At 40.1% G+C, this 19,285-nt stretch overlaps 1 protein-coding gene across 3 annotated transcripts; it reads right to left on the bottom strand.

The window, feature by feature from the left end:
- Positions 1–14,913: 14,913 nt before the first annotated feature.
- On the bottom strand, positions 14,914–18,879 carry LOC131326559 (uncharacterized). 3 transcript variants are annotated; one of them, XM_058359382.1, is made up of 5 exons: positions 18,473–18,879; positions 17,572–17,735; positions 15,659–16,376; positions 15,462–15,553; positions 14,914–15,274 (listed from the first exon to the last, which is right to left on the bottom strand). In XM_058359382.1, exons 1-5 carry the CDS (start codon positions 18,773–18,775, stop codon positions 15,124–15,126), a joined length of 1,428 nt encoding a protein of 475 aa, XP_058215365.1. In that variant the 5' UTR covers positions 18,776–18,879; the 3' UTR covers positions 14,914–15,123. The 3 variants fall into 3 exon arrangements, with proteins under 3 accessions (XP_058215365.1, XP_058215364.1, XP_058215363.1); XM_058359381.1 differs by having other exon boundaries at positions 15,641–16,376; positions 18,473–18,878; XM_058359380.1 differs by having other exon boundaries at positions 15,462–16,376.
- Positions 18,880–19,285: the final 406 nt, after the last annotated feature.

The raw sequence follows: 19,285 nt of genomic DNA, 5'->3' as shown, positions 1-19,285 counted from the left end.
ACAATACCGTACCACTACATCGATTCGGTACCTTACCACAGTAAAACGATAGAATACTGTACCACCACAATCATACGGTACCATAACTCTCAAAAACGACGCAAATCTTGTTGCAAAACCCCCATACGGTACCATACCACACCAAAACGTTACATTACCGTATGATAAAATCCATACGGTGCCGTACCACGCCAAAATGGTACATACCATACAACAATATCCATACCGTGCCATACCTCACCAAAACGGTACAGTACTGAACCATAATTTACATACGGTAACATACCATAACAAAACGGTATAATACCGTAACACAAAATCCATACGGCACCATACCACACCATAACCGTAGAATACCGCACAACTACATTCATACGGTACCGTACCATACCAAAACGATAAAATACTGTGCCACAACATCCAAATCGTACCATACCAAACCAAAACGGTAAAATACTGTACCACAACTACATCCATACGGTACCATATCACACTAAAACGATACAATACCATACCACAACATCCATACGGTATCATACTACACCAAAATGATATAATACTATTGCAAAACCCCCCATACGGTACAAAATCACACCTAAACGGTACAATACCGTACGAAAATATCAATACGGTGCCATACCACACCAAAATGGTAGAATATCGCACCACAACATCCGTATGGTACGATACCACACCAAAACCGAACAATACTATTTCGTTACATCCATACGGTAGCATACCACACCTAAAGGGCACAATACCGTACTTCAATATCCATACGGTACCATACCACACCAAAATGAAACAACATCGTACCACTACATCCATACGGTTACATATCACACTAAAATGGTGTAATACCGCACCACTGCATCCATACAGTACCATACTACAGCAAAATGTTAAAATACCGTACCACAACATACATACAGTACTATCTCACACCAAAATAGTACAATACGGTTGCAAAACACCTATACAGTACCAAACCACACCGAATCGGTACAATATCGTACGAAAATATCCATACGGTGCCAAACAACACCAAAACGGTACAATACCGTGTCACGATATCCATACGGTACCATACCACTCCAAAACGATACAAGACCATTCCACAACGTCCATACCGTACCATAACACCCCAAAATGGTACAATACCGTTGCAAAACCCCCATACCGTACCATACTGTACAAAAATGGTACAATACCATATGACAATATCTATACAGTGCCATACAATACCAAAAGGGAACATTACTGTACTACAATATCCATACGGTACCATACGACACCAAAACTGTACAAATACCTTACCACAAAATCCATATGGTACCACACCATACCAAAAGGGTACAATACCGAACCACAACATCCATATGGTACCATACCACATCAAAATGGTACAGTACCGTACCACTACATCCATACGGTACCATACCACAACAAAACGGTACAATACTGTACCACAACATCCATATGGTACCATATCACACCAAAACGGTACAATACTACTGCAAAACCCCCCTACAGTACCAAACCACATCGAAACGGAACAATACCGTACGAAAATATCTCTACGGTGTCATACCACACAAAAATGGTACAATACCGTTCCACAACATTCATACGGTACCATACCACATCAAAACGGTACCATACCGTGCCGCTACAACAATACAACACGATACCAGATAAAAATAATATAATACTGTCCCACAACATTCTTACGGTACCATACCACAAGAAAATGGTACATTACCATTGCAAAACCCCCATACGGTACCATACCACACCAAAACGGTGCAATACCGTACGATAATATCCCTACAGTGCAATACCACACCAAAACGGTAAAAATACCGTACGACAATATCCATACGGTGGCATACCACGTCAAAAGGGTACAATACCAAACCACATTATCCATACGGTACCATTTCTCACCAAAATGGTACAATACCGTAACACTAAATCCAAACGGTACCATACCACACCAAAGCAGTACAATACCATACCACTACATACATACGAAACCATACCACACCAAAATGGTACAATACTGTACCACAACATCCATACGATACCATATCAAAATCAAAATGGTTCAATACCATACCACTACATACATACGGTACCTTACCACAGCGAAACGGTACAATATCGTACCATAACATCCATATGGTGCCATACCACACCAAAACGGTACAATACCATTGCAAACCCACATACGGTACCAAACCACACCGAAACGGTACAAAATCATACGAAAATATCAATACGGTGACATACCAATCCAAAACGATACAATACCGTACCACAAAATCCATACGGTACCATACTACACCAAAATGGTATAATACCGAACGACAATATCCATATAGTGCCATAACAAACCAAAACGGCGCAATACCATATGACAATATCCATAAGGTGCCATACCACACTAAAAAGGTACAATACTGTACGACAATATCTGTACGGTGCCATTCCACACAAAAACGGTATAATACCGTACCACACTACACAAAAACGGTGTAACACCGTACCACTACATCCATAAGGTACCATACCACACAAAAATGATACAATACCGTCCCACAACATCCGTACAGTACCATACCACAAAAAAACGGTACAATACCATTGCAACACCCACTCGGTACCATACCGCGGCAAAACGGTGCAATACTATACGACATTATCATATGGTGCCAAACAACACCAAAACGGTACAATATCGTACGACAATATCTATACGGTGTCATACCACACCAAAACAGAACAATACCATACCACATTTATACAGTACCATAACACACCAAAACGGTACAATATTGTATGAATATATCTATATGGTGCCGTACCACATCAAAACAATACAATACCATACCATAACATCGATACGTTACCACACGACACCAAAACGGTACAATACCATTGCAAAACCCCCACACAGTACAATACCACACCTAAATGGTACAAAACCATACAACAACATTCATACGGGGCCATACCACATCGAAATGGTATAATAGTGTACGACAATATCCAATCGATGCCATACCAGACAAAAATGGTACAATACCATACCACAAAATCCACACGGTATCACACCACACCAAAATGGTACAATACCATTGCAAAACCCCCATACGGTACAATAGCCCACCAAAACGGTACGATACCAGTGCAAAACCCCCATACGGTATCATACCGCATCAAAACGGTACAATACCATACGACAATATCCATACGGTGCTATACCATACCAAAACGGTATAATACCTGACCACAACATCCATATGGTTTCATACCACATCAAAATGGTACAGTACCGTACGACTAAATCCATGTGGTACCATACCACAACAAAACGGTACAATACCATACCATAACATCCATACAGTACCATATAACACAAAAATGGTACAATACAGTTGCAACAAAATGGTTGAATACCGTACCGCAACAAAACGGTATAATACCCTGCCAAACATCCATCTGGAACCACACCACACCAAAACCGTACAATACCATACCGCTACAACCATACAGAATGATACCAGACAAAAATGTTACAATACCGTCCCACAACATCCATATGGTACCATACCACAAGAAAATGATACAATACCGTTGCAAAACCCCCACACGGTACCATACCACACCAAAACGGTGCAATACCGTACGATAATATCCGTACGCTATCATACCACACCAAAATGGTATAATACCGTACGACAATATCCATACGGTGGCATACCACACCAAAAGGCTACAATACCGAACCACATTATCGATACGGTACCATATCTCACCAAAACTGTAAAATACCATATCACAAAATCCATACGGTACCATACCACACCAAAACGGTATAATACCGTACCGCTACATCCGTACGAAACCATAACACACTAAAATGGTACAACTCCGTACCACAACATCTATACGGCACCATATCAAACCAAAAACAGGTCAATATCGTACCACTACGTCCATACGGTACCATACCACACCAAAATGGTACAATACCGTTGCAAAGCCCCCATACGGTACCAAAGCACACAGAAACGATGCAATACCACACAAAAATATCAATAAGGTGCCATACAATACTAAAACGATACAATATCGTACCACAAAATCCATACGGTATCATACCACGTCAAAACGGTGCAAAACGAACAACAATATCTATATAGTGCCATACCAAACCAAAACGGCGCAATACCGTATAACAATATCCATACGGTACCATACCACACTAAAAGGGTACAATACCGTACCATAAAATCCATACGGTACCATACCACACCAAAACGGTTCAATACCGTACCACAAAATACATACGGTATCATACCACACCGAAGCGGTACAATACCGTACGACAATATCTATACAGCGCCATACAACACCAATACCGTACCACAACTTCCATACGGTACCATACCACGCCAAAACGGTACAATACTATCCCAAAACACCCATACGGTAGCAAACCACACCGAAACAATGCAATATCGTACGAAAATATCAATACGGTGCCGTACCATACCAAAATGGAACAATACCGTACCACAACATCTATACGATAACATATCACACCAAAACGGTACAATACTGTATTGCTACTTCCATACGGTACAATACGGCCCCAAAACGGTACAATACCCAATTACAACATCCATACGGTACCATACCACACCAAAACAATACAATATCATACCACTATATCCATATGGCACCATACCAAACCAACACGGTACAATACCGTTGCAAAACCCTCAGACGGAACCAAACCACACCGATGGTACAATACTGTACGAAAATATCTACACTGTGCCATACCACACCAAAATGGTACAATACTGAACCACAACTTCCATACGGTACCATACCACACCAAAACGGTATAATACCGTACAACTACATCCATACGTACTATACCACACCAATACGGTACAATACCGTTGCAAAATGCCCAAACGGTACCATAACACACCCAAATGGTATAATACCGTTGCAAAACCCCCATACGGTACCATACCACTCCAAAATGGTACAATACCATACGACTATCCATATGGTGTCTTTCCACACCAAAATGGTATAATATCGTACCACTACTTCCGTACAGTATCATACCACACCAAAATGATACAATACCGTCCCACAACATCTATACGGTACCATACCACACCAAAATGGTACAATAGCGTTGCAATACCCCCGTACGGTACCATACCACTCAAAAACGGTATAATACCGCACAACCATATCCATATTGCGCCATTCCACACATAAACGGTATAATACTGTACCACACTACACAAAAATAGTACAACACCGTACCACAACATCCATACGATACCATACCACACCAAAATGATACAATACCGTCCCACAACATCTGTACGGTACCATATCACAAGAAAACAGTACAATACCAATGCAAAACTCCCATTCGGTATCATACCGCACCAAAATGGTGCAATACCGTACGACATTTTCTATACGGTGCCAAACGACACCAAAATGATACAATACCGTACGACAATATCCATATGGTGCCATACCACACCAAAATGATACAATACCGTACCACAACATTCATACGGTACCATACCATACCAAAACGGTATAATATCATACCACAACATCCATACGGTACCATATCACACCAAAACAGTACAATATCATATCACTACATCCATACGGCACCACGCTACACCAAAACGGTACAATACCGTGGCAAAACCACCTTACTGTACCATACTACTCCTAAACAGTACAACACCGTATGACAATATCCATACGGTGTAATATTACACCAAAGTGGTACAATACCGTACGACAATATCCATACGGTGCCATACCAGACCAAAATGACATAATACCATACCAAAATATCCATACGATACCATACCATACCAAACCGGTACAATACCATTGCAAAAATCCCATATGGTACCAAACCACACAGAAACGGTACAATACAATACGAAAACATCAATACGGTACCATACAACACGAAAATGGTACAACACTATACCATAAAATCCTTATAGTACCATACCACACAAAAACGGTTTAATACCAAACGACAATATCCATACAGTGCCATACCACACCAAAACGGTGCAATACCATATGACAATATCCATATGGTGTCATACCACACTAAAAGGGAACAATACCGTACCACAAAATCCGTACAGTGCCATAGCACACTAAAACGGTACAATACCGTACCACAAAATACATACGGTGCCATACCACCCCAAACCGGTACAATACCATACGACAATATCTATACGGTGCCATACAACACCAAAATTGTACAATACCGTACCACAACATCCACACGGTACCATAGCATGCCAAAACGGTATAATACCGTATCACAACATCCGTATGATACCATACCAACCAAAATGGTACAATACCATACTATTACAATATCGTACCACAACTTCCATACGGTACTACATCACACCAAAACACTATAATATCGTACCACTCCATCCATACGGTACCATACCAAATCAACAAGGTACAATACCATTGCAAAACCCCCAAACGGTACCAAACCACACCGAAACGGTACAATACTGTACGAAAATATCTATACAGTGCCATACCACACCAAAATGGTACAATACTGTACCACAACTTCCATATGGTACTATACCACACCAAAACGGTACAATACCGTACGACTACATCCATACGTAGCATACCACACCAAAACGTACAATACCATTGTAAAACCCCATACGGTACCATAACACACCAAAATGGTACAATACCGTTGCAAAACCCCCATACGGTACCAAACAACACCAAAACGGTACAATACTATACGACAAGATCCATACAGTGCCATACCACACCAAAACGGTACAATACCGTACCACCACATTCATATGGTACCATACCACACCAAAACGGTACAATATCTTACGAACATATTTATACGGTGCCATACCACATCCAAAACGGTACAATACCGTACCACAACTTCGATACGGTACCATACCACACCAAAACGGTACAATGCCATTGCAAAACCACCATATAGTACCATACCATACCTAAACGGTGTAATACCGTACGACAATATCCATACGGTGCCACACCCCACCAAAATGGTATAATACTGTCCGACAATATCCATACGGTGCTGTACCAGACCAAAATGGTACAATATCATAGCACAATATCCATACGGTACCATTCCACACAAAAACGTTACAATAACGTTGCAAAAACCCCATACGGTACAGTACCACACCAATATGGTACAATACCGATGCAAAACCCCCATTTGGTTTCATACCACATCAAAACGGTACAATACTATACGACAATATCATTGCGATACCATACCACACCAAAATGCTACAATACCGTACCAATACATCCATACGGTACCATACCTCACCAAAACGATATAATACCGTCCCATAACATCCATATGGTACCATACCACCCCAAAATGGTACAATACCATTGCAAAACCCCCATACGGTTCCATAACACACCAAAACGGTACAATACCGTATGACAATATCCATACGGTGCCATACAACACCAAAAGGGTACAATACCGTACCACAATATCCATACGGTACCATGCCACACCAAAATGGTACAATACTGTACCACAAAATCTATACGGTACCATACTACACCAAAACGGTAGAATACCGTATTCCAACATCCATACGGTACCATACCACACCAAAATGGTACAATTCTTTACCACTACATCCGTACTGCGATAACCCAATTTAAACCTCCAAAATTTTTCTTGCAATTTTGTCACCCTAGTCATTCTCAAAATAAATATCCTAACTTATGATAAATTTTTAATACTTCTTTAAGAACAAAGGCCAAGCAACTTAATCAATCAAGGTCTAAAATACACATTGCTAGCAAATGCATTAGTTGTCGGCGGATATTTTAAACCTTATAAATACTTGGATAAAATATTGGGAGATAGTTGGGGTATAAAAAGTCTGTGGTTTAAAATTGGCTAAAATTTAATCCATTGTCTGGAAATATATTTTCCTTGTTTGATTTTTCGGTTCTTCTCAATGATTGGTAGGAATTAGTTGGGAAATTAAAATAGTTGGGCCAGGGCTATTTGGACACATTGACTGAGTTGACTCACTGAGTTACTCTATAAATACCACTTGAGCGTCTTGTGATTCACCGAACAATCACACTGATTTTCTTAACTCTCTATCTCTCTCTCCCCGAACATCACACCCCGACACCCTCCAACTGAGCTAATATTTAGTGGGTCACTTACCGTTAAGATTTAGAGAATATATTAATTCGTGACTTAAGATTTATAAAATTAGAGTATTTTCCGATGTATCTGTCAATTTTTATAAAACTTTACAGATATCACCATAACCTTTTAAACAATATTGCGGCACGAGAATAAGGCACTAGTCACCGCGAGGCGAAAAGAATAATTCGGAAAGAATCGGATTAAATTCCCTAGATTTTGTGGATTTTATTAGATTCACTAAGATTTGATATAGATACACTTGGATTTTATTAGATTCCCTAAGATTTGATATAGATTATGTCTAGATTTTCTTCGATAATATAAGATTATGCTAGATATTAAAAGATATGAAAAGATTACATTAGATCATTCTAGATCTTGTGATATACTAGTATAAATAAGCCTCTCCTCCCCTCCACACACCACATACACCACACCTACACACACTACACACATGGCACTTAGCTAAAGGAAAAGGAAGGAAGAGAGAGAGAGAGAGAGAGAGAGAGAGAGAGAGAGAGAGAGAGAGAGAGAGAGAAGAAAGGAAGAAGAGAGAGAAAGAAGGGAAGGAGAAGAAAGAAAGGAAATAAGGGAGGAAGTGAAAAAGAATCTAAAACAAGAGGTTCCGGAATAAATATGTAGATTTTCGCATGGTAATTGTGCTTCTCGAATGAGGTGAGTTACGAATATACTGTGGCTACATATTATTTTTCTAAAACTTGTTTGTGATTGTTTTATTAAAATCTTATGTTGAATAAAAATAAATTATATAAGTATTATTCTGAAAAGAAAAAGATTTTTATAAAAAGACATGGGATTGATTTTCTTAAAAGGAAGTTTAATGGATATTGGTGTAACATCTGAGCGAAGAGCTCTGATGAGCTATGTTTGAATTGGCGCCTATGGATTGTGGAAAGGATACAGCTTGGTATCCATTGGATTGATATCAATTCCATTGTTTTGCTGGGGTCACTCCCCGAGCTACCGGATTCCCGCCCATTATGATTGTCCAGGTGAATCTATGATGGTTAAGATGATAATATGATGATTATGATGATGATCGATATCTCTCTCTTTGCCTCACTTGTGGTGATTGCAACTGGAATATGATTGTTTTATCTTTTATGATTTTGCAAGCTGATGGATTATTATGCTATGTTTTTTTTATCCTACTTAATCTCATGTTTATTATGTGGCCTTAGTATATCGTAACTTACTGAATTGGTTTTGTGTTTCATAAAACCTTTTCAGGAATTCAGGGTTAAAGAAGGCTTATCTGTTACTTGTGAAAGATATCAGTTGTCGTGGCTAAATAAGAAAATAATGTGTTAATGATTGGCGTTTGTGTGTGCGAGCCACAATTATATAATTTAAAGTTGTAATCGGTGAGCACGCTAGATAGCTCTGAATATAATATTTTATTTTTAATTTACGGTCCTGGGAGTTTTGAATAAAAAGAATAATGATAGTATTTTTTTTGCTGTGTGATATCTAGGCCTGGGGTGATTTTTAAATCACTGGCCATGTCACGAATTTCTACCTATCGGATTTGGGTCGTGACACGTACGGTACCATACCTTAGCAAAACGGTACAATACCGTACCACAACATCCATACGGTACCATACCACACCAAAACGGTACAATACCGTGGCAAAACCTCCATACGGTACGAAACCACACCAAAACGGTACAATACCGTACGAAAATATCTATACGGTGCCATACCATACCAAAACGGTACAATACCGTACCACAACATTCATACGGTACCAAACCACACAAAAACGGTACAATACCGTACCACAACATCCATACGATACCATACCATACCAAAACGGTACAATACCGTACCATTACATTCATACGGTGCCATACCACAACAAAACGATATAATACCGTCCCACAACATTTATACGGTACCATGCCACACCAAAACAGTGTCCCATCCAAATCACTGACAGCTTGTTCTGTCCAATACAACAACAGCCTGTCTTGTCCAAATCCACAATGACGGCCTGTCCTGTCAAAATCCATAATGACGGCCTGTCCTGTCCAATTCAATGACGGTGTACCCATCCAATCAATCCACAACGATGGTCTGCCTATCCAATTAATCCACAATGACCGTCTGCTTGTCCCGGTCCATATCATTCTAACTATTAGCGCATCTTCCAGCTGCCTTATTGCTCTGTCTTGGATGGTCTTTGATAAGGAGATTGGCATTGATTCCCAATAGATGGAATTTAACCTACCTGATGTGACCTACTTGTGGTTGTTGGAACTATATGCGCCATGTCTGGTTTGATCCCCAGTAACGATGGTCCATCCATCCCTATCTATTCAATCTGCAAGGACGTTTTGTCCACTCAATCAACAAGCGACAACCTGTTCTGTCCAAATTCAATCAACAAGCGGCGATTCACTCATCCAATTCTACTTTCACCCCCTGCAATGGTCCACCCGTCCAATTCAATCCACCAATCAGGTTTCTTAAGTTTACATTTCTACTTTGCTAATTTGCTTTGTTCTGGATAGCCTTGAAGGGTGTCTAGAAATCTTTGACGTTACTTGTACCAAGTTAATGGCACTCCAAGTTCTGTCAAAGAGGGACTACTGTAGACACCCCAATCTGGGTTTTCTAGATTAGTTTACTTACGGTATTTGACTTCGCAATGATGAAGTGAATCAATAACACCCCGGGAATGTTAATTTGATTGAACTTCAAGCGTTTAAATCTTTAAGCCTAGCCAATTCAAAAGCCAGAAAATCTACCCACACGCATTGGTCCGACACCAGCGCGTTGGTCCAAGAGCCACATGTTGGTCAACTGTCAACTTTGACCATTGACCAGGGCAGGGGCAGCTTGGACTGGCGCGCACAGGTCAAACCCTCGTCCCATCACCTTTTGCTAGCCTGCATTTGCCATGATCACAAGACTTTTGGGGCATTTTGGGCCCTGTTTATTCGTCTGAGAGGTGATCTCAGGGCAGAGGATGTTCCCCTACCCCCTCTCTCACACCTCCCATCAACTTTCCCTCTCATAATGAGAGAGAGACTTTCCCTCCAAGCCAACTAGCCATTGCTTGGCTGGTTACACTCCTCATAACCTCTATATATACCCCCCTTCATTGTTCTTTCAAGGGGTTGGAGGGTTACAAGTTTCCTCCTTTGAAACCCTAAGCTTCCTTGGTCATCTCTTAGATTTTCTCTTTTTTCCAAATCTACGATCCAGATATTGCGTTGATGAAAAGCCATATCTCAACTTTCTTGGCATGATAAGCTCTAAATTCCAGGACCTTTGCTCCGGATGATGTTTTCTTTGCTCAGCTTGCTCTGGATGTTTTTCGTGCAATGTCGAACCAGTTGGTTAAACTTTGTTGTGCTCTTTTGCCGTAATTAGCACGATGTTGTCTTTATGCTAGAAAAAGGGCTGCCAATTAATCAGTAGAACTCTTGTTTTTCTTTTTCCTCTCGTGTTTTATAATCAAGTTGCAAATATTATTTTATTTCCAGAGCAAATACACCCGCATGTACACCATCAAAACACTACCAAAGCTCAAGCGTAACCTAAGCAAAAATGATCTGACAAATGATACTCCAGCTAATAGCCTATTGTGCGAGCCTCCTACTCGGCCTGCTGTGCCAAAAGCGAGAGAAACACATTCCTCTCATTCTTTTTTTCACCCACACCGAGCCTAACTGTGATCTGCATAATCAGTTCAAGAAGCAGCAACGTCTGCCCTGGAAGTATTTTGTTAACAAGTTTCCATGCGTGATGTGCTCATATTGACAACTCACATAATCCCAAAACAAACTTCAATCTTACTTCAACTTTAGAGCACTGACTTGGCAATATTTGTAATGTCAGCAATCATAAATTGATTTTATTGCTATAAGTAAAGTAGGTTCATGGATGGTAATACTTCCTCACAACTTCCCAAAATTTTAGATGTGGCTCAGTGATGCCCTTCCGGCGGTGTTTAATATTACACAATGGCTACAATTTGTTCCAAGGCAGCTTCTATGATTTTGAACGTTTGAAGGGACTGGTGCAGGCCGCAGGGAAAGGAAAATTACTGAGATGATGTGTTCAAATAGACTAAAGAGTGATTCTATATAAACCGAAAAAATTCTCTCTGGTCCCAATATCTTTTTTTTTTTTTGGGTAAATCAGTCCCAATATCTTTTTACACCCACTTAAACAATTCAACATGGTACTATAATGTCCTCATCTTTCTTTTTTTTTTTTGGGTAAAATAATGTCCTCATTTTCAATGAACTCTAAATATGATTTTTATCTACCCTCCTAAATCCAAATCAACCATCGCATCCGTTCCAATTCCCAGCCTTGCCCGTCATTCCACCAGTAAACCCTCTTCCCATGAATGAAATTAGAGTGATTCAGGAAGCTTTTTGCTTCTCTTCTCAACAACTCAAGAAGCTCTATCAATGGTGAAACTTTGATAATTAAAAAAAAAAACGAGAAACACCATAAAAAATGAAACTTCGATCAAAGAAATAATGGTGAAACTGTCGATGCACTCTTTTGTCAACCTTTTTTTTTAGGGGTTAATCAGCTCGAAATTAGAAGAGGTTAATTGAATATACAGGCTATAGGGGCATACCACAGGAGGAAAAGAAAGAGAGAGAAATAAAATTTAGAGAATGCCTAGCGGCTACATAGAGTGGTGTAGACACCCCAATTTGGCCTAACGATTATTTCAAGTCCCACCTTAGAGACCATCTCGATGATGAATGGATAAATGTGATTGATAATTGACTTCTCGTAAACTTGAGGATTTTAGTGAGTACTTTTAGCCACTTAGAGGACCCAATTCAGAGCCAAACAGCCTCTCAGACTGAAATACAGTATCCTAGGAAAATACATCTATCGGCCGTAAGATCTATCTCACGGCCTCCACTTCTTTCTTTCACCCGTGGAATATGATGTTTGAAATTCTCCCAGAGAGATTGATTCCTCACCCGCGAGGTGCATTCCTCGACCGCCAGATCGCCTTTTTCCAGAATTCTAGAATGTTCTGTCATTTGTTTGATCGACGCACCAAAACCCTAGCACTCTTTTTCCGATTCTTCATGGCTACGAAATAGATTTCGAGCGGAGATTCACGCCATTTGATTGGCCGGAGTGAGTCATCTCATGCCTATATAAAGAGGCACTTAGGGTCCCGAAATTAATAATTCAATTCACCCTCTCTAGCCACGAAACTCTGCAGAAACTATCTCCTATACTCTCCCTACAAAAGCCCTAATCTTTCATAGGCAGCCACAATTCGACGAGTAAATCCCTTAAGTACAAACCCTGATCCTAGGGTTTCGAGAAGGAAGTCCATCAATCACCTCCAATCCAAAGCAATCAGGCACTGAGGGATCAAGGTGGTGAGGCCAGGGGCTTGTGGTTCATTTGTATTTATGTATTTTAATTCATAGCATTTAAGTCTTTAAATTCTATTAACTGTTCATGTCCTGGTGTGAGGAAGAACATTGGCAGAGACATCGTTCTCGCGTACATCAATCCAAAGGGATTCCACGGCCGTGACATCCATTCACCGGCCGTGGAATCTGTTTGCTGGGACAGCTTCCTGCTCTTGATTATTACGATGCATGCCATTTACTTACTGGATCACCTATTTAATTGTTTAAAGGCTAAATAACCAGTATTATTTGTGAAAATTAAATAAAGCAAACATTAAGTTTATGTTGAATGATTATGGACCGGTCTCATGACCGGGCGAAGAGGGTGCCTAACACATTCCCCTTATCGTACTTTTGGCTCCCGTACCCAGAATCTCTACTTGTTTTCTTAGTTTTTAATAAACTAAGTGGCGACTCTATTTAGTGGAAATCGTTATCGTGTGGAGATGTTCCTAGCCATTGGAATATCCACGATGGCAATATATCAAGAGGAAAACAAGTGTAGAGGATATTTGTATGGCGATGCTCCTTTTGGGAGTGGGATTTAGCAGCCTAATGTTTTCCGCCCATCTAACTAGAGTGATAGAAGACAAAAGGACAAAAATGACTAGATCTTGAGACTTGAAGCTTGAAGCTGTGGACATGTCTCCGTAAAGTGGCACTTTGGTCGCTATAAGGAAAGAACCATGAGCGAGAGGGTTTTAGTAGCAGATAGAACACAAGGACAAATGACAATTTGATGATCCCTTCAACTTCAATAGTATGTAGAGATCTTGTTATAGATGAAGAGATAAAGATGAATATAATTGATACAAAAGACCAGATCGAAGAATATTTTTTCTTAGCTGCACGTTTATCTAAGAACAGACAAAGTATTACGGTTTGGGGAGGTGGCATGGTGTTGGAGAGGAGAGGATGGATGGCAACTAGTGTGGTGCATGTTGGTGATCCTAAAAAATTAGGTTTAACATTTGTAGAAGACGAGGGCGATTTGGAGTTATATTAAATCTGTTAAATGGGTGCAAGAGGAAAATTGGGGCTACTGAGAATTGTAAGGGTTCATGCAGCATCTTTCTAAACTAAAAAGGACACTTCATTCCTCACAAGTTCCTTGCAAATTCAATATCCAAATACTGCATAAAGGCAGCATATAATCTTTCAAGCGAACCAGTATCCAACTTCACCAATCGATTGGGAATCTTCCAAATTCCAAAAAGTAGATTTATAATAGCAAACATTGCGTTAAATAACTTGGGATGATGTTCCTAGTGTTGAATGCCGTGTAGAAACAATCACAGCAACTGTATGCATATACGTAGTGGTACAAAAATCAGCATGCAGCAAAAGGATTTTGGCTCACATTGTCTCATAAAGTCGGTCCTACTTTCGCGGCTGCTTTTGGGATATCTTAATCCTCTTACTTTTGTTACCCTTGGGCCTCATATTTGCAGCCGTAATATTTTTATAATCAGAGTGAGGCATTTCACTCAGCTTTCCAAACCATTCCTCATAGAATTGCCACACTTCTGACCTGATTAATGGAAAACAACAGGAACCAAAAAATTAACGTTTATTTAACCAAAAAAAACTGGTGTAGATTATAAGGGGACCGCGGGGGGGGGGGGGGGGGGGGGAGGGGGGGGGGGGTGGGGGGTGGGGGGGGGGGGGGGGGTGGTGTGGGGTGTGGGTGGGTGTGGTGGAATGCTTGTAGATCATACCAATACGCCAAGAACTGGAATGGTGCATACTTTCCATACACCGCTTCAACATCTCCTTGAACTGATCTAATGGTGGAATCTATTGCATGAACCTGTACTAACAAAGATTGAAGAGAATCAAAGACATTTCCCAGAGGGTAAGAATGCACGAGTTCAAAAAAAAAAACCCAACAGAGGACCTGTTTTAAGTGCCTAACTGTTTCAGAATCAGTTGGAATCACATGGTAAAATCCCATGCACATGAGTACATTGGCACATGTAAAGGGGCCAAATCCGTAGATTTCATTCAGTTGATCAGCAAGCTTGCTGTAGTTTGATAAGCTTGGTTCACTACAAGCTTCTTCAAGTTCCCTAAGTTGGATTTTGCCTTCGACAATACTCTGAGCAAGTTTTAATATACGAATTGCTCTATAGCCAAGATTGCAGCGCTTTTCCAGAAACTTTTTGCCAAGACTTGCTAGTTCTCTTGGGCTTGGAAAATTTCCAATCCTAATGTCACAGGAAAGTTCTCCACAAACTACAATTGAATCAACTTTACTAATTCCAGTTGAACACTGATGGGAGTCACAACATTTATGGAACTCTTCTCCATTTGAAGAAATGCTTGGACATAGTGCCTTTGACCTTCGCAAGCAGTCTGAGGTTTCAACAGAATCCATCCTCACAACATCTTCTGCTTCAATTTGTAATTTTTCGTTCAAAAGCCTGCTACCTAGAATTGTGGAATCTCGTTTTGCTCCTACCTTCCTCTTTGATTCTTTTCCCGGGGGTGTCTTCAGAACATAGTACTTGATCTCAGCTGTAGATTTTGTATTACTATTACCAACTTTGGCAACTGGTGCACTGATTGATGAATGCTGCAGTTCCAACTGAAGCTCACAAAGTGCTCTTGCCATGCTCAGTGTCCTGGACCACCTACAGCAAAGCAAGCAGACATTTAGGGCCTACTTGGTTGACTGGACTAACAGTGAAGGGGTATAAATCCCATAAAATATGTAATCCATTGGACTAACAGTGATGGGATCTAATACAACATCAACCAAGGTGGCAAGGTATGATTTATCTGACGTTTTTTGTGGGGTTTCCTATCCAGCAGATATTTACTCTTCAATGCAAAAGTTACAAAGAAACATACGATGTGTTTTTTTTGGCCAGACCTACACATAGCATATGTGGATCCCTTGATTTATAGTCCAATCCAATGCTCAAACCAGGCAAGCAAACAGGCCATAAGTTCCAACGATTTTCTTCTTTTAACTTTAATATGTCTGCAGTTCCATATAAAAGCCATTTGCTTAAACAAAATATGACCCAAAAACAGTTTTGCTACTTCGTTTGGATCTGTTGATGTAAATTCTAATGTCGGCAAGCTATTGGGCCATATAAATATGGTCAGCCATTGCCTTTTCTCACACTTCAATAGAAATGTATATTGTACAGTTGTTATCGAAGAATCAATATTTTTGGAATGAAACATGCACCCCTTCTTTACTAGAACTTATACGTGTGTAAATCTTATCAAGCACATGCTACAAGATCCGTATGGTGCTTAAAAAGGAATAATCCATCGATTATAATGCCAAAATAGGAAATTGACATGGAAACTTGAACCTTTTAAAAGCTACGTTATTGAGGTTTCCAACCATTGAGTTGAACAGTGCACATCAAATGGCAAGCAAGGGAACTAGAGGCTTGCCCCCAAAGCTACACTGGGATCCAACAGAGCACATGAGTTTTGATTCAAACAGGTGGAAAACAAGATTCCAGAAATTACAAGTTCCTACTCTTAATTAAGAATTGCCAAAATGCTGTATGATAAGGAGTAACTGTACAATAATTGCTAATTAGTCCTTTGGAAAAGAACAGTATGCTTGCATTTTATGAACAGGAAAATGGCTTTCAATCAATGCATGCATTTATGGCATTTACAGTTCTTTCATGCATACAAAGTTACCCTTCAAACTGAAATATGATAAAGCTTCACTTATTTGTACATTGATATTGCTTGTGTACCCTGTGTTTTCAGATAGTATACAGTGTGTGAGTAATCTAGTGTTCTTTGAAACCATAATGTGTGTGTGTGTGAGGGAGAGAGAGAGAGAGAGATAACTGGCAATTGCACAGGAGGATGCACTTGACCATGTCTTCGAACAACGTTGGCGACCTAAACACTCTCCCAAAACCCCTCTCCTTCGCTTCTCCATGCATCTTCTGAAACTCCTTCACACTCGCCTCTTCCGCCGCTGACAATCTCAACATTCGCCTCACTTGATCCTATTAATCCATAAACAAACTCACAAACGCACGCACATATGTATAGAAAGAGACATAGAGGAAGGGTGCAACAAGCCGAACAGTTAGTTGTCTAGCTTGGTTTGAAATCTTAACGAGGCTCAAACCATGTTCCAGTTTAAACTTATTTATATCACAAGCCGATCTCAACCGAGCTTTAGTCGAGCCGAACCAAACCGATCTCGAGTAACTTGAATATTTTACACATCATAAACGAACGAGCCGACCATGGGCGGCTGCACTAGGTTCCGAGCGGGTTCAAGCGAAGCCCCTAGGTGCAGAAAATATACTTACATTTTTTACTTTTTTCTAAATATAATAAATTTTCAATGATATTGTCTGCACTGAATCATTCACATGTATCATTCACATGTAGTCAAAGTAAAAGGAGAATTCACTTAATTACGTGGATAAGTACATAATATATCTTAGCAAAAGGCCCAATAAATTTTGAATCAAAAGAAATATGTTTATCTTATTATACAGTTTTGTATATAAAAAATCTCTCTACGTTCTTTCACCGCTAAACTAAAATCTTGGAGCCCACTAGTAGCTAGCAGCTTGTTCAAGCTTCAAAAAATGGTTAAACTTAGATTGTTTATGCAACCCCCAATCATGAAAATGATTGAAAAAAAAATTTCAATTATAAAGACGGGACACGATCTCAAACTCAAGTAGTCTGGTTCATTTATCAGCCCTACGTGGAGGCGAAGAAATACCTTCAACTCTTGCTCGTGTCGAGGAGAGAGAGAATCGACGCCGAACACACGGAGACGGAGAGAGTGAGGAGAATCAGAGGGTTGAGAAATTCGGACGAGAACAGAACTAGAGGCGCTGCCATTACCATATTCCTCATGGGAATCAAGAAGAAGAGGGCGTTGTAGGGTTCTGGAGAGAGGGTCCCAGAAATTGGGGGCCATCATGAACAGGCCGTGGCTGCACACGTTCTTTTCTAGGTCGAAAGTCGCCGCCTCTGCCGTTTTTCCCAGCGGCAGCTCCACCACAACGCCGCCGACGCCCATTTCGTTTCGTCAATCCTCTCACCTCGTTCCGGCTAGCCAAGGGTTTCAGAAGGCGAGTGTTTCTGTGTGTGTTGTTTTGCTGTGAAAGGACAGCCGTCATCCGAGCGCCAGTGTGTTTGTTTGTGTTTTTTTTTTTTTTTTTTTTGAATAGAAGGTGATAGTATTATAAGAAAATGACATATTTAATAAAGTGCGAATAATTATTTTTTAAGAAGAGAATCTAAAATAACATTCTCGTGGTAGGGCTGCAAACGACATACAATAAGTCTATATACACTACACCAATCACTACATTTTTATGATGTCCATTTCGAATCCTACAAAAATACAGAAAAATGCTCATAAATTTTAAAATAATGTAATGAATTGTATAGTGGTTTGAAGCAGTGTATATAGTTGTAGCATCTCTCAACTACATACCCTTCATCCGAAATTAACTAGCGCCCCAATGGAATGGCTAAAATCAAATGTCTAAACGATAGTTTCTATAAAAATTGGGCCCATTCATAA

The sequence above is a fragment of the Rhododendron vialii genome, chromosome 5a, assembly GCF_030253575.1.
Source record: "Rhododendron vialii isolate Sample 1 chromosome 5a, ASM3025357v1".
Lineage (NCBI taxonomy): Eukaryota > Viridiplantae > Streptophyta > Magnoliopsida > Ericales > Ericaceae > Rhododendron > Rhododendron vialii.
Note: the sequence above shows the minus strand (reverse complement) of the source record. Positions and strands in the feature narration are given on the sequence as shown.

Coding starts and splice junctions, on each gene's coding strand:
- LOC131326559 (XM_058359380.1), bottom strand. CDS start 18,775: ATGGGCGTCGGCGGCGTTGTGGTGGAGCTGCCGCTGGGAAAAACGGCA. Junction 17,736..18,472: donor GACACGAGCAAGAGTTGAAG/GTATTTCTTCGC, acceptor ATGGATTAATAG/GATCAAGTGAGGCGAATGTT. Junction 15,275..15,461: donor TTCCAGTTCTTGGCGTATTG/GTATGATCTACA, acceptor TCCATTAATCAG/GTCAGAAGTGTGGCAATTCT.